Below are 17812 nucleotides of genomic sequence, written 5' to 3'. Positions count from 1 at the left end.
TTGATTCCCAGGAAGAAGGGTCTTAGCTTGTTTTCAACAGTAGTTGACTCCTTCAAATATATCGTATGTAAGCTTTTTTCTTTAATAAAAAGCAGTTTTTTCAAAGTTATCTTTACTTCTATTCTTGTCTAAGATGTCAACACAAGGAGAGTTTCCATTCGAAGGCTTAACAACAATTACAATTAGCTAATTAAAAACCTCAGTAGTGCCCATAGTAAAATTGCATGAATGCAGATGAAACCAGATCCTCATGTTTATCCTAGTTTTAATTTATACTGTAAAGGGTGACATTATTGGCTCTTTGAGCTCAGACTGCCTAGAGGGATTTTCATGTGGACTGCATGTTACAACAAGACTGTGCCAGCAAGCTAACAAAGACTTAGACTAAGCAGAGCTAAAGAATAATAAGTACTTGAAAGACTAAAGCATTCTTTTGATAGCTAATTGCAACCCAGACCAAAACAGAGTATGGGATCCACTAAGTGACACACAGAAAAGGGAGGTGGCAGCAGCAAAGGAGCATTTATCAAAATAACTTTTCATATTCAGTTCTGAAATTTTTAATTAAATATCCTTTTAGCTCAAGTTGATTCATTTCCCATCAATTTAGATTATCTCAGAGGTCTTTCATATATTTAGACTACCTAAAGACTCTCATAACTGCTCTTTATCCAAAACAAATAAAAATGTGCATGCAGATATGAATCTTGGGTTAAGTGGGTACAAGGCTGAATGCAAGACTTGGGATGCCAGAACCAACAAGCACCATGAGTTTTGAGCCTTTAATAACTATAAAGAACTGAGAGCTGCAGCTTTCCTTAGAATGTGTTACAATGGCAAGAAAAACCACCTTATACTTTCTCACCATAACTATTAGATACACAAGAATCCAATTTCACTTTGAGTCTGACATAATTGCCCATTAATTTAAGTTTCAAAATATATCTTTTTCAGTTGATGCTTTGTTAGCTTTCGAGTTCCAAGTATTTTGGTTTTCATATTTCACATTATCAAGTTATTAAGAGGTACCTTGTATCCTGCTCATCAGAAAGGGGAAAAGGATGACTTTGGAAAAGGCTAGTAGATTCCAGCCACAGTATTATTTTTTATTACTTTCTCCAATCATTTTTACACAGATGCTCTTCACAGGGCAGCCATGTTCACCCTCCTAGATTTCTGTGCAGGCATACACATATTTAACATACAATGCTATTCGCCCTCCCTTCCTGTTGCATCTGTTCTTTTAGAACAAGTTATATGTTTCAATGGTTACATTCCAAATATGGGCATCATTCTCACCATATTTCAGTTATAACTAATAAATCATATTTATTTACTTCATGTACACCCCACCTTTCTCCCCAATGAGAACCTGAAGTGCCTTACATCATTCTCCTCTCCTCCACTATCTTCACAACAATCCTGAGAAATAGGTTAGGCTGAGAGTGTGTAACAGGTCCACAGTCACCAGCAAGCTTACTTGGCAGTGGAGATTCGAACTTGGATCTCTCGGATCCTATTCTGACATGCTAACCACCATACTTCCCTGGCTTTCAAGTTACCTTCTTATGTGTTCCATACTCTAAGCATTAGTATGGGCATAAAAATTCATGAATATAACTCCTCAGTTATTTTAGGTGCCCCTGAGAGCCAAGCTACAAGTGACGCCTGACACAGGTTGGACACTTGTCAGCTTCCCTCAAGTTTTGATGGGAAATGTAGGCATCCTGGTCTTGCAGCTGTAATGGAGAGCCAAGCTGTAAAACCAGGACGCCTACATTTCCCATCAAAACTTGAGGTAAGCTGACAAGTGTCCAACCTGTGAAAGGCGTCACTTGTAGGTTGGCTCTAAAACTCCCTCAGGTTCTTCCTGTAACACTTGAGTCCCTATCTTTAAGACTTACCTTTGTTTTCATTCACCTGTGGGTTTATGTTTCTGTCATCATAGCATTCAGTTCAAACCTGTCTTGATCAAGTTTGCTAGGCTTGTTCTCAGTCCTCGTGGTGGGCAGCCCATCTCTTTTGTTAAGGAAGCTTAAGCTGTGGTTCCTAAAGCCAAACATGTCTTAATACTATCTCCATAACCAATTTACCCAAAGCATTCTTTTTTCTTTCTTTAATCCACTTACTTATTACAGAAAGAATTGATGAGATACCATCTGAAGCCCAAGACCTTTCACCTTCCTTCCTAGAGCTCATAGACAGTTGTGATATGCTCACAGTCATGTCTGGTAGTATCATTCATTCCCAAATGGTTGAGCAGGAAGGAATAATGATCACCAGGCTTGAGGAAGTCTCAGAGACTTGTCTGTCACACCCATACACCAAGGAAATAGTACACTTCACAAACTAAAGGGTCTGGATAGCATAGGGCTCCCTATCTACCTCTCAGTTGGGAATCTCCAACCGCTATGAGCCTTCATTTCCTGTAGTGGTGGTTAGATCTGCTCTGTTCTTGAGGGGTCTTCTTATAAGATGTAGTTTGTTGTAGATGTCCTTCACCAGGATACTCTACACCAGGATTCTTCTTAGAAAGCCCATGAGTTTCTTAATCTGACTAGTTCAAAATGTCTTTAATCTTCCTGCTCCATGCAGTCATTCTCTTCCATGTAGTTTCCTATCCCATACTGATCCCATCTTTATCCTTGACTGTCCTTGCTCTTGTCCTCATTGCAGTGCCCTTGTATCTTGTCCAAGAGCATGGAAACCTGCTCCTCAGATTCTCTTAGCCTGTCTTCCAACTGAGCAACCAGTTTGCTGCAGGTATAATCTATGATGCCTTCAGGCAAGAAATTAAGCACAGCAGATCACTATTAGAGTGTCCTCGCTTTCTATCTTCTTACCTCCTGCTCATGTTCCAGTATCAGTTTCCAATGCTAGAGTGCTCTTTTGCTTCCTCCTTCTATTTGCTTGAAGGTTGCCTGAAGCTTCTGTGATGTCTTTAAGTCATGTGGGTTTCCCAGAGAAATTAGATTCCCTCCTCCAGAAAATTACCCAGTGCCAAAAATAGATCATGATCTGATTTAGCACATTTAATTTGACAATCAATTTCAACATAATTTAAATCTCTCTTCCACAGAAGTCACTGGGGCACCTCATTACACGCAGTACCTATTAGTTCCATATCAAGACTGGTGATTACAATACCCCTTCAACCATATGAGGAGACATATAAATAAGACTTTTAGCTTGGTTTTAATTTTACCTGTACAGACAATCAGTTGACTTCATAATCTGACTTCAAAATTTGATTATATATATTTGTGGTTTTATTCCAACCCCCAAGATTTACAAATTAATAAATTATATATGTACTCTCTTTCACAATTTCTGGGGATAATCACCTGAGAAACATTAATTACAACTTTGAAACTGAGTCTTACCTAATGTATTGGTAATGGCATTCATTCTTTGTTGTTAATGTTATGAAACAATAAATCTTAAGAAATGTAAAACTTTTCACATAAAAATAAAGCACAAAACAATTGCTGGAAATTTTCCTCCCTATTAAAGGGATAGATATTTTTGTTCTCCAGGTTGTTGGCAAACCTATTTGGAAGTAAATCCTGATTAGTTCAATGCAGTTTACTGATAAAAGTGTGCTTACTACTTCAGCCTTAAAATGGCAGATTTGACAGCTTCTCTAACTACTTATAAATGTTTAAATGACACTTGGGATAAGCGGTTATTTACACAGTGTTGGCTCCAAAGTACCATGAAGCAACCCATAAGACCATTTTAATTTCTATTGAGTCTAAAAGGGCAGTTTAAAAATATGCAATATCAAATGCATTTTTGAAAAACTAGCATATAGCCTTCAAATTTTTAAACATGTAAATAGTTCATCTGAAATCTTCAGTTTGTAATACTGTTTCTCCTGCTGAGCTCAAGTTGTTCAGAAAGCTTTACCATAACACTCCATTTGTTCCCTTTGTTGAGCAAGAGGCTCTAATCCTCCAATGTGTTGATCCGCACAGGTGGACAGGCTGTAGGCTCCACATGGCTGCATACAGACCAGATTAACAAATGGGCAATGTTTATAACAACATGTAGGGACTACTGAAAACAGACAGATTAGGCTTTAGGGAACAGCATGAGTTAGGGACAGCCTTGTGCAACGACTCTGAAACGCATACAGCTGTCTCATATGCTTGTCTCAGAATAGGAACAATAGAAACTGCTTGTTCTTTTATCAATTTGAAGCATTTCTATTGTTTTACTTTGAACCAAGCAAGGTCTCTTTCAGTTTTAAAGAGCTGAAATATTGATCCACGTGTCAGATGACTTTGCATGTACCCTTGTAGCACCTGAGCTGTACAAAGAACTCTAGATCCAACAATCTGCAGGTTAAAACTGGTATTTTAAATAGCAGCAAAGATAATAAAACTCTAGATTATAAATATACCCGGCATCCTTATGTTTTTTGTTAGTTTGTGTATGTATAGAGTATCCCATCATGCACTCCAGTTAGGCATGTTTACTCTGAATTTACCATGGAAATTATTCAAATAGAAACCTGACTCACTTTCCCACATTTCAGATACCTACTGCTATATCAGACAGTACTATCTTCTAACTACCTGGATCCAAAGAATAAGAATCCATTTCCTACCAAAAAAGTTTACTAAATAATAAACTAGGTTACAAGAACAGTTAACACACATAAATTACAGCTGAGGGCAGCAGTCAGTTCTAGTAGGGGAGAACTAGTAGAGATATCAATGTGTTCTTTTTACCAGCATGATACAGAAAAAGACCCCAATGCTTCTGGAGTAGATTCCCTGGTCTATTCTAATGACTTTCCCTATATTGATACCTGAGGTTTGAATATGGTTGACAGGTTTGAACAAAAGGCTGAAATGACAGTACTGATAAAAGGAAAACAGCATCAATTTACATTCTGCATGTTTACCATTACCATAATAATCACAGTTAGCATAATTCACTATTCCAACATTGGAAACTTTCGTGACATAGAAGACTTCTTATTTTTAAAATAACACAAGGTTGCTTTCGCATCACATGAGGTGTCTCATGTTTGAAATTACTCTTCTGTTTGCTCCAGAAACTATTCTCTTTAGGTATGTGCTCTCTGCTCACTTATCTCCCCTAACTAAATTTAACTACAGCAGATTTAATACAAACCACTGATTAAATTAATTTGAGTGTACCTCTTTAATTTTTGCCAGAAAAGAGGAGAGAGGGATGAAAATTTGGCAAAAAGTCAGTGGAGATAACTTATTTGTGAACATCAAGGGAAGGCTAGTGAAATCCTGCTCCCTTGGGGTGGTCTGTATTCATCTGGACAGTATGAACCACATTTCTATTAACATGCAAATACACAATGATAAGGAAAAAATATAAAAGCAATTGTCACAACAATTATCATGACCTTGCTTTCAAGAACAAGATTCTCCTTGTCTTCTCCCCTTGATACAAAGAAACTGAATTCCACGGTAATCAGGGAAGACTACCCAAACTTCATTTACAATTTTTATCCAGGCAAGTACATTATATGCTAGCAATTTCAGATGACATGTATACAAGAATGCCATTGTTTATTTTGTGTTTAAACGTGGTAAGGTCACCTAAAACAATTTCAACGCATACTGCTATTCAACTAATATTGGTCAAGGTATTTAACAAATAAGCCTGTCAAGTTTAAGAATCTTTTTTAAAAATCCTGTTTGGAACACAATACATTTTAATAACTTTGCTTTCCATACTAGTAGGAACTTCATCCCTAAGCCATTCTCAGTTTTTAAAAAACCTATAGACTCTCATTCATACAGAATTGTCAGTCTAGAATTAACACTTCAGTAACTTTAAGAGAGACAGACCTTCCAAATATATTGTGGTTAAACCAACAAACAGCCCCAATAATCCAGACAGACAGTGCAAAGATGTGAAACAGCACAAGCACAAAAAGCAATAAAGTTATTTATCTTCTATATACTTATGAAAGAGTTCAATCTCTTGAACATCATAGTATCTGGATGGGGTGGCACTCCTCTTAAAGGCACAGTCCCATAACTTGGTGGTACTGCTGGACTTGGGCTTCTCTTGTGGGATAAGCAGGAGGCAGTGGAAGGAAGGAGTGCCTTTCAGTAGCTCCAGCAGGTGATGAGCCAGCTGTGGCCTTCCCTGAGTACCAAAGATCTTGTCTGCCACTATAGCATAGTGCTTAAGTGGCTGAGTTGTGAGTCAGAACTCTGCTGGTTTGAATCCCTGTATTGCCATGAGTTCAGTAGGTGGCCTTGGATAACCCGCTCCTCTCAGCCCTTGCTCCCCAGACGCATTGCGGGGGTAGTAATAACGCTATGCTCACCACTCTGAGCGGGCACTAATCTGTCTAGAAGAGCAGTATATACGCATGCTGTTATTATTATTATTCTTAAATCACTGAGGGGCATGTCCTGATAACATGTAGATTAGACTATTGCAACACACTGTATATGGAGCTGCCTTGAAGAGTGACTAAAAGCTACAATTTGTATGGAATGCATGTTTAACAGGAGTGGGTTGTAGGGACCATATTGCCCCAGTCTTGTTCCACCTACACTGGCTTCCATTTTGCTTTCAGGCTCAATTCAAGGTGCTCATATTCAGAGCCGGTGCCAGAGTTTCGGGCGCCTGAGGCTGGGGGCGGGGGGCAGCTTCAGGACTGCTCCTGCCCCCTCGTGCGCATGCGTGTGTGCACCCAGACTGCGGGGCGGTGGGCGGGAGGGATGAGAGGCTGCCGGCCCAGCCAGGCACAGTGGGTGACTGGGGAGGTGCACGTGCGTCCTCCCAGCCCTCCTTTTCTGTTGCTCCATGCGCCACCCTGGACGCCTGCCAAATCTGGCCCGTGGCTGCTGCTCCCAGCCAGGGGCACGTATTGGCAGCAGCAGCAACATGGGAGAGCTGGGAGGCTGCAGTAGCTGTAGGCCAGCCAGGGCAGGTGGCAGCTTCCCATCCCTCCCGGTCAGCCGCTCACACGCTGCCACCACCAGCTCCATGGCATGCGCCCCTGCCCCCAGCGCCCCCTCCAGCACCTCAGCACTGGAGGCAATCACCGGGGTTGCCTCAATGGAGGCACCAGCACTGCTCATACAGCTTGGGACCAGCATACCTTAAGAACTGTCTGTTCCCTTTCGAACTTACCCAATTACTTTTTCTTCAGCAGCTCTGCTTTACCCTTGTCATCTGAGGTGGCAACCCAAGAAAGGGCACCAAAACGACATAATTCACTCCCCAGGGAGATTTGTCTGTCCCCCTCTATCACTGCCTTTTGCTCACAGATGAAGACTTTTAAAATTCTGCTTGGCATTCTCTCACTGACCCTCCTTCCTGTTTATGCGTTTTTGGTTTAATTGCTGTTTTAATTGTGTGTGTCTTTTAAAGCTGATTTTATTTTTTTTCACTGCCTGACATACAATATTTTAAATAAATGCAAATAGTTTAAAAATAAATAATAATCTCCTTCGAATTTAAAATCTATGGATATATATGGAGTTGATGAATCCCTCTGAAGACTATTCAAATCAGTTAGCAAAACAAAAACAGTGTTTGCTTTACAAAATTTCCAAGTAAATGCTTCTGTTGAAGATGTACATATTATTTGATCTTGGAAAAGATATTTGTACGTACATACATACATACCTGTGTGCATAGAGTGCCCTTAAGTCATAGCTGATTTATGGTGACCCCTGGCGGGGTTTTCCTGGCAAGAGACTAACAGACATAGTTTGCCATTGCCTGCCTTTGCAACCCTTGTCTTTGTTGGAGGTCCCCCATTCAATTACTAACCAAGGCCAACCCTGCTTAGCTTCTGAGATCTGACGAGATCAGGCTCACCTGGCCTATCCAGATTAGAGCTTGAACACAGGAGTAGGCAACAAAATAAATAAATGGTTGTTAGTATAAGAGTGAAAATCACAAAAGATCACAATGCAAAAAGATCCTTCTAACATGAGAAATATGGACCAACTGGGTTTACATCAGGATTCAGGATACAACTAGATAAGATCTATGACCAGTTCTCCCAGCATATTCAATTTTATTTAAAAGCACCCATGCCAGGTTTCATGGGTACAATACAGACTGAGGCTGCAGTGCACGGAAAAGAACATTTAACACACCACCACCACCTCTTGTGTCCCTGCGTCCACCAAGTTACTGTTAGCTCTTGTAGGGAAATTACAGTTTCCTTATAAGAGTTAACAGCAGTTGGAGGAGGGGGAAAGTTGGGAACAATCATGGAGAAAAAGAGTTTAACTAGGAATCTTTGCTGTCAGGCTGAAATATTGTTATTATTCATATGTTATCATATTTTGTAATTGACTTGCTGATTGACTAAATAGTTCTATCAGTTGTAATCTGCCTTGAGTCCCAGTGAACCAGAGGATTATAAATGAGAATGAAATAAACAAACCCCCTTGTGCAAGTAGTGGAGTCATGGTCCAGTCTGGGGTGCTCTACAGCAGCTTTTAAAGTAAAGTCTTCAAAAGCCTGATTACAGATTGTGCCTTATCTAATTATGCTTCAAGTCTGCAACTATTTGCTCACTTATAAAATAAGCCATATTGAAATTAGTGGGACTTGTTTCTAAGTAAACATTAATAAGATCAAGCTGCATGTCTGTCCTAACAGGAAAGAATTTATCAACTAGACCGGGAGCCAAGAAACTGCACAACTAGCTCCCTGCACCCAAAGGGCAATTTCTGAAAAAGCAGACCTCTTTCTCTCAAAGCATACGCAACTTTTGAGACCGCAGGGACTTTGAGTTTGCAATATGATCTACTCTTCAAATACAAATGCCAGCTATTGGGCATGCCAATCCCTTGGGCACACCTGGAGTAGTCAAAAAGCACAGCCTCAAAACAAAGTATACTCACTTACATTAACAGAAATTCATCCCATTAATAGGTATCAGGTTACATATTTTGTATTATTCTCTGGCAAAGAAAGACTGCCCACACAACAGGAAAGAGGTACAGAAGATTAAGTGTCTGGCTAGCCAGCCTCCTGACTAGAACAGTTAGCTAAAGTAGTACACCCACATAAGGCTCCTACTTTAGAAAAGAACCCAAAAGATCCTATTATGGTTGATATGTGAAACGGCTTTCCACTCCCCCCCCCCGCTACTTATCAGTCCCCACAAAAGCAACACAGCTAAAAACCAAGAAAACAACCCATCCCGTTACTCATTCTACATCCCAATTTAGTTGAGAACCCCAGTAAGCTGTACATAAGCTCTAAAAGTATTAAACTTTTCTCTTCCCATTATGCAGACAGGAAATAGAGATCGCAAAGAAAATAAAGGGAGTGTTGGGAAAATGCCGTCCCATCATGTACATTAACCATACTATAGCTGTGCTCACAAGCAACACCCTCCACAAGTTCTAGAAGCGTACGCTCAAGATCACAATGCAGATCGGTTATCCTTTAATCACCCTGTCCTACTCATAACCAAGACAGCTAATTACTGTAAAGGTGGATTCCCCACCCCCTTTCGGGGCGTGAAGCAGGCAATTTACTCCGAGTTAGCTGTGCCAGTCTGGACGGAACCAAGGTGACAGCAATTATCTGCAGCCTACAAAGGAGTGAGGTTTTAAGTACACCATATACACATTCTTTAACTGCAACTCTATATCGACCATACTGGTGCAGGCAACAGTTTTAACCACTGCCTAAAACCATTAACACGATCGCCAGTCCAAAGGCGCACTCCTGCAAGCACAACGTGTGAACGAACGATCCACAGCATCGGTGAGGAGGACGTATAGCCAGCTTATGGAGAGGCTGGGAGTGGACAGAGCTTCATCGCCGCCGCGGCCGCACAAATCCGCTCCTTCCCCACCACTGCATTATCTGTTCCCTTCCCGTCTTTTGTCTCCCTCGGTTTCACGCCATTCCCCCCTTGGGTGAACCTCTGGCTGACTAACAAACGCTCAGGGATAGATCTATCCCCGACCAGATCCCAAAAGGGGAGCCAGAAAGTTTCCCCAGACTTTTCTTCTCTCGGTGTTCTTCAAGCGCGATCCCGCCAGGAAAAGGAGCGCGGAATGGCGGCTGAGGCGCCTCGCCACTTTCCCTGCTGACTGCGGCCCGGCCCTGCACTCCACCCAGCTCAACAGGTAGGAAGGCAGGGAAGCCCCCCCCCCCAAGTTCCTGTCTGAATCGACGGCCGCACTCACCTTTCCGCCATGTCCCTGCTCGGGCCGCGCCGCCCGGGCTTCCCTCCCCACGCGTGCCCCTCAGGCTGAGTGAAAGCTGTTGCTCTGGAGCTCGACAGGATCAGGATGTGAAACCCGATCCCGCCTGCCGCTGCAGCCCCTCCCGGCTTCGGGTGGAGTGAGCCAGGCGGGACCCGCTCTCCAGTCCCTCTGGTGGGGAAAGTCAGCTCGGGCCTGTGAGCTGGAATGGAAAGAGGCAGGAGATTGGGAACTGGCAAGCATTCCTGGCAGTTTAGTATAAGGATGCGGTGAGTGGGTGTTGCGGGGTGTGTGTGTGTGGAGTATTACTGAGTTTCTTTTCTGAGAAGCTCCAAAGTTTCCTGTCCTTAACACCCCAGGACTTAACACTCAAGCTCAACTAAGTGCAATCCTAAACAGTTACACACCCCTTTAAACCCAGGGGATTTAAGAAGGATGTAACTGGTTTAGGATTGCTCTGAAAATCACCTTCTGCAGGATAATTTCCAAATCAGAAGTGTTATCTAAACCCATTGATTTCACTGTTAGTCAATTGTAGAGAAACCGTCAGGAGTGGCATTTTTTTGTTCAGCATGAGTGTTTATGGGCTGCAGGATGCTTCATCAGATGCATGAGGCGAATTCTTGATTGGCATAGAAAAAATTATAAGTAACAGAGTCAAAAACTGAGGAAATGCAAGAACTGGGTATGACCTTATGCAAAATTCAAATGTAATCAAGAAGTACAGTGACCATTCATAGTGAACAAAGATAGTGATAACAGTCTCCCTAGCTTTACCAAGCTGATTTAAACCTATAATGGCTGAAAAATGTATTGTCTTTGTATTGTATTGTCTTTGCACAGTCACAGTTCTTGATGAATGCTAATTCAGCACTTGCATGTTGAAGTCTCCCTTTGCAGTTATTTTGTTGAAGAATTGGCAGCAAGTTTTAGGTCAGCAACAGAGTGTCCTGGGAAGGCCAGCTCTATAACAGGGTGAGGTAAAGGCCTCAGGTCAGAAGACTGGAGGATAGTCAGAGTAGGGCATGCTTCTTCACCCCTCATTTCCCAGGCATCTAAAATATAGCATAGCATGCTACACATTCCCAACAACTTCTTGTATTCTCAGTCTTGTTCATAATCTGAGGTAGGAGCAGCAGCCTTAACTGGCACCCCTTGTTAAGCTGCTACTGGGTCTGGGATATTGAAATGTTCTTCCAGTGTTTTCTGAATGTTTACAAATTTGTCAGTTATGTACCCAGTCCTGGAAGATTATACTTCTCTCACACAAACCTTGAGTGGTACACTCAAGGCTTGATAGTGAGCTCTGACAGAGAGCTCCATAAATCTAAAATGGCTTCTTAACAGCAACAAACCAACAAAGTCCATGTATCCAGTCACACACTCACAGCTTAACTTACCTCACAGACATGGTGTGAGGATAAAATGAAGAAGGGAGGAATGCTGTCACTATGGGGTCCTCATTGGGGGGGGGAAGTGGGGTATAAATGAAGTAAATAACTAAAATTATTATTATTACATTTCTACATTTTGTTATAAAATTATAAACTCCACTCAAGACCTAATTACCTCAGCCATACTGTCAGGGGCTTAATCACTTATTCTTTCTTCAGTGTGATATATGCTTCTATCCATTAGCAAAACCCTTCTATAGTCTACAAAGACCAATGAGGTCAGCTGGTCTTCAAAAGAACAAATGGGCCTGTTTGTCAAGGAAGGTAAATTGTAACTATTTTAAAATAAATAAATACAACTGTCAACTGAGAATCCACTTGATATTATGTTCTCTATATAACAACAACAACAACAATAACAATAATAATAGATTTATATACTGCCCCTCAGTACAACTTAATGTCCACTCAGAGCGGTTTACACAGTATGTTATCATTATCCCCACAACAAAACACCCTGTGAGGTGGGTGAGGCTGAGAGCGCTCCAGAGAGCCATGACTAGCTCAAGATCACCCAGCTAGCTTCAAGGGGAGGAGTGGGGAATCAAACCCAGCTCTCCAGATTAGAGTCCCACGCTCTTAACCACTACACCAAACTGGCTCTTTATGTCCTATTCTGCATGTGTTAGTCTTTAAGGTGCCATAAAACTCCTGTTATTTTTAATGCAGAACAGTTATCCTTTAAATCACTTCATCTTGTTTCGTAAGGAGAGTGGCTAAAAGTGATAAAAATATTTTTAAATGCTTTCAATGTGCACTTTTTAGATATGTGGATTTAGAGTTATAATTTGTAATAAATAGTGGTACTTTGAATTAATATGAAGTTAGGGAAGGATCTTTTCTATGTACCTTCCTGCTGGATTAACTAATCAAGAAGAAATTTTCCTGCTTCTATGACCAGTATCACTATGAGTCACAGTGCATGGAAATTCCATGGGGTAGCCATATTAGTATATTATAGCAAAGCAAAACAGAAGACCAGCGGCACTTAAGAGACAAACAACATTTATTCTAGTATCGGCTTTCATGAGACCGAGCTCACTTCTTTCTTCAGATACAATCGGGGAAATAAAGTCCTTAACCTTAGTTTTACAGCAAATTACAAAAAGAGGGGGAAAGAGTTGAGTAAAGAGGCCTAGTACAATATATCAGGTGAGAGTAATCATGTGGAGACTTGAACCATGCGAGTAGTTTATCTAAGGAGAGTTATAAACTCTGCTTAGACATTACATGGTCACAGAATAATTTATCTTGGATCAATTATTTGGGCATTTTGGCTCAGATTCAGTATCACCCTCTTTTAACTTCTGATTGTTAAAACCACTTAGTTCTGTTCCTACAACCTCTACTATAGATTAGAATGAAATATCAAGGCCAAAATAAGAATGTGTTAGTTTCTTTTGTATTACTAGATGTATTTTTTTTCTTTCCAAGTATACATATCAGAAAAAGTAATGTGTGAATCATCAGCCCATTGATTTAAGAAAAATTAGATTTCCTTTGTGTTCCGTGGAATTTTATCATTCTGAAATTAAGAAATTTCCTATAAGGCAAAACAAAAATTTATTGGCAGCTATGCGTATAAAGAAGACTGTTTTCCCTCATTCAGTAAATTATTGGTGGGTGGCCTAATGAGACGAGTCCACATAGCTTCTAAAGTATGGTTTAATTCTCCCGTTAATTTTAAGACACAATATTCTTGGGCATATGGCTGACAGAGCTATAGTGTCTGAAATAAAGAGCATGCATTATATTCTGTGATTTACAAGTGTCTTGGAGTACAGGACATCTACCCTGGAATCTTATACAGAGTTGCAGACCTTGGAGTCAACCGTAAGAAATAATGGGCTACAACAAAGAGTTTATAAGGCTGTAACGCTGCTCAGGATTGTATAGCTATTGACTTTAGCTACATCTTTGTTCTATAACTGGAAGTAGCTGGAGTGGTGGAGGACTCTGCCATGAAGTCATAACAGACTTATGGCAGCTGCTGCTGGGGTTTTCAAAGCAAAAGATGTCATTGTTCACAGGTAGTTTGCCATTGTGTGCCCCTGCATAGCAACCCTGATCTTCTTTGGAGGTCTCCCAGCCAACTAGTAACCAGGACCAACCCTGCTTAGCTTCTGAGATCTGAAAAGATAAAGCTTACTTGGGTTATTCAGATCAGGTCAAATAAAGTTGAGTATAGCGGAATTACAAACATGAAGTAACAGTGCTGTGTGGATGTCCTAAGGAGAAATTTGTTGACGTTTATTAATTCAGAACAGATTAAACCCCTACAAGGAGGCCAGTATCCACTTCTCATTAACTAGGCTTCTCATTAACTAGTTTTGAACAAAACAATCAACAGTCAACTCTCTCCCTTAAGAAAGAATGCCAACTGGGGCCTTCTTTCAAATATAATACAATTGCAGCCCCTGGTGGCAGCTCTTCCCAATGACCTGAGAAGCCTCATCTGGTTTTTGTGGTGTCCTTTTTGTACATCAGTAAAGACTTCAATCTACTTCAGCATATCTAGTTTCAGTTATATACATTTTGACAAACTGTGTCCCTCCTCAATTTTTTCCATTTAGTAAGACTCACCAAACTGACCTGGGTAGCCCAGGCAAATCCAAACCTGTCAGATCTTGGAAGATAAGCAGCCAGCCTTGGTTAGTAGTTGGATGGGAGATCTCCAAGGAAGATGAGAATGGCAGAAGAAGGCAATGGCAAACCACCACTATCTCTTGCCTTGCAAACCCTAGTAAGGGTCACCATAAGTCATCTGTGACTTGACAGCACTTTCTACCACTACCACCACCAAGACTGCACTTTGGGAGTTCTGGAACAGAATCTTACTTTTAGGAATACTATTTGCCTAAGTGTAGTTTTACAGACTCTCTAGCAGCAAGCTGGGATTGAATAGAGACTATGAATGGTTATCTCATTATCAGAAGTAACTGACTTCCTTAACAGAAGCAAACTGATCTCCATATCAGAAGCTACTGTTTGCATCTACTCCGCCCTCCCCTCTCTACTTATATATCTGACCAGTTTCTTCTTGCCCTCCATGCATCTGACGAAGAGAACTGTGATTCTCGAAAGCTTATGCTACAATAAAGTTGGTTAGTCTTAAAGGTGCTACTGGACTCTTTTTGATTTTGCTACTACAGACTAACACGGCTAACTCCTCTGCATCTAGCAGCAAAGATCACTCACATCCCGTTTTGAAAGATATTGACAAACATATTTCGGTTTCAGTAATGTAACTGTACCATATAGATTAGCAATATCATATAGCAACATCAGACTTCAGTCATTACAATCCCAGGCCAGTAATCTGGTACGGATATTCTTTCTGATATGAACATCTCTCCTTTTGTTCTAATGTTCAAACTGCAAATGAAGTTCATCAAATATGTCTTTTCAAGTTCTGAGATTTTTTTTATCTAACTGGAAGACTTCCTAATGTAACACATCTCTCACACTGAGACATTGTGGGAATATTATTTTGAATATCCAATTACTTGAACTTTTTATTTGAGATTCACTTGAATATAGGTCAGATCCAGTTCAAAAATGTTAAAGTCACATAGCACAATCTCAAGTATTTGAACAAGGGAACTTTGACTCTCAAAAGTTTTTACCCTGAAAATCTTGTTGGTCTCTAAGGTGCCACTGGATATAAATGTTCCTATAGCACAATCTGTGACTTGCATTATAATCAAGATAAATTAATAGAGCATTATTACTGTGTTTGAGAAATTTGACCGTCATGAGTGATGCAAATTGCAAACTACTTATGTTTAACCTGCTTTGGGCATGATACCAAAAGATCAAAGAACAAGTTAAATAAGTGTAAAATAAAGATAATCAATATCTTAACTAGCAATTTCTTTTTTATAGATATTTTTATTGTTTTTCACAGATACATAAGGAAACATGAGACAGTTATCATTATACTTGTCTATATCCATTATCTAGTTCTTCACCTCCTATATTTCATCTTACTACATCTTTAAGTGTGAGTTTCATTATATCATGTATTATTACCCTTAATATTACATTACATTTAGTCATTGTATTTGTTTATCATCCATTTGTAGAAGGGATCCCATGGTGTGGAAAAGTCTTCTTCCATTTGCCGTTTCATTAATAAAGTTAATTTGTCCATTTTCGCAGTTTCCATTATTTTCTCTATTAGCTCTTCTTGCTGTGGAATTCTTTGTTGTTACCAGTAAGACGGTCTTAAATAGCAATTCCTGTGCCAATTTCTGTTCATGCTTTTTTCTGATTCACATACTATTTCGGATATGTATACTTTGAAGGGGAAAAAAATCCATCTAGTAACACTTACCAAATTAACACATTCTTATTTTAGAAAAGAGCAAGAGTCCAGTAGCACCTATAAGACTAACAACATTTGTGTAGGGTATGACTTACAGGGGTCTTGGAGCACAGGACATCTACCCTGAAATCGTATACAGAGTTACAGACCTTGTCAACCATAAGAAATAATGGGCTAAGTCAAAGGGTTTAGAAAGCTGTAACTCTGCTCAAGATTGCACAGCTATTGACTTTAGCTACGTGCTTCTAATTCTACCCATACATAATCTGTATTTAGATTGTCATGTGCAATTGGAGTCTTTTTTCACAGTCAGTGAGAGTGGCTGGGTGTGATTTTGTCCACTTATGTATGTGTATGAGTGAAATAAATGTGGTGTTTTTGATTTTCCTTGGCGTGAGCTTAATAAGCATTACTGCTGTATTCAATAACTTACTGCTGAGTTTTCTGTCCATCACCCTTCCTCACCTCTGGTAAAAAATCCTGTTGGGTCAGAGTGGATTTGAGCAGAGGTCTAATAAATCTTTTATTTATTTATTTATTTATTTGATATTTGATTTGATTTATACCCCGCCCTCCCCACAGATGGGCTCAGGGCAGGTAACAACATTCAAAAAATACATTAAAAGTCACAAAAACATAAAATCAATAATAATTTTTAAAAAGTCATTAAAACAGGCTATTTAAACAAATATTGGGAGTGTAGTTCACTTATACTGGGCCTGTGCTTTTTTTGGCCCTGACACGGGTTATAGCTGGAAGGAGGATTGTGTGAGATTTAGCATTACCCTCATCTGGCAGATTGCACACACAAATGGGTCTGTAAAAAAAGAAACAACTCTAAATAATGGGACCCAAAAGATGATGAAATGAAATGCAAGTCTGTAACATTTTATGTCATGTTCCAATCATATGAGAAAAATGCAGTGACCACAACAGAAATGGGTGCTAGTAACAGATGTCATCCAAGATATTATGATCACTAGGAAAAACCTGTAAGAGGTATATTTATAAATGTCTTCCTCAGACACAAGGATATACATTTGTGGAAAGGGTATCCACACTCTCTAGTCTGCACATGTCATCTGTACATAGTTTGCCTTTTATCTAAGATGAAAGTGACACTTTCTCTGTACTACCCTAATTGGAATTACTTACCTTGATTCACACTCTACCTTTCCTTGATTACCTGGTGGTATGATTCTAAACAGAGTTACTCCAGTCTAAGCCCATTAATTTCAATGGGCTGAAGTAACTTTTCTTAGGACTGCACTGTGGTCATCTTTCACTCAGTAGGAATTGATTTCTATTCATTTGTTTTGAACTAGCCTCTCTGTAATACCTTTCTATTTGTTTGTAACTTGAAATTTTAAAATGCCTGTATACTTCATCCATCTGATAAAGTGAGAGCTGATTCAGGAAAGCTTACACTGGAGTAAATGTTGTTAGTCTTTAACGTGCCAGTTGACTCCTGTTTTATTTTTGTTGCAACAGACTAACATGGCTATCCTTTTGGAATTATTCTAAAGCCTTGTAAGTCTGTCAGCTTACAGTGTGTGTAAGGTATGGATTCTAGTCCTGCTTCTTTTTTCATTTTTGTTGCTGATCAGCCTGTTGTTGGCTGAACGGTGAACTTTGCCTTTCTGACAACATCCTCCATGGTGGGCTCCAAAATCAAGCTTCCTGCTAGACCACATGGGTGCTTTCCCTAAGCTATTGGGAGTTGATAAAAATGTTCTGTGAACATGCAAATGTATGTTCTTTTATTGCTGCCCTTGTGTCTGGATCCTCCTTGTCTGTCATTCCTTAGTGCCTGGCTGATATTCCTTAGTCCTGCC

General features: G+C 40.1%; 1 protein-coding gene across 2 annotated transcripts in view; it reads right to left on the bottom strand.

The window, feature by feature from the left end:
• Window positions 1-10250, bottom strand: part of LOC129330867 (rho GTPase-activating protein 39-like) — an 88769-nt gene extending 78519 nt beyond the window's left edge. For both annotated transcript variants that reach the window (XM_054981106.1, XM_054981107.1), the window contains exon 1: window positions 10179-10250. In XM_054981106.1, coding sequence (XP_054837081.1) covers window positions 10179-10189 — 11 coding nt within the window. In that variant the 5' untranslated portion in view covers window positions 10190-10250. The remainder of the gene's footprint in view (window positions 1-10178) is intronic.
• Window positions 10251-17812: the final 7562 nt, after the last annotated feature.

Source organism: Eublepharis macularius, chromosome 5 (assembly GCF_028583425.1).
Source record: "Eublepharis macularius isolate TG4126 chromosome 5, MPM_Emac_v1.0, whole genome shotgun sequence".
Taxonomy (NCBI): Eukaryota; Metazoa; Chordata; class Lepidosauria; order Squamata; family Eublepharidae; genus Eublepharis; species Eublepharis macularius.
This window is presented reverse-complemented; position numbering and strand designations above follow the sequence as displayed.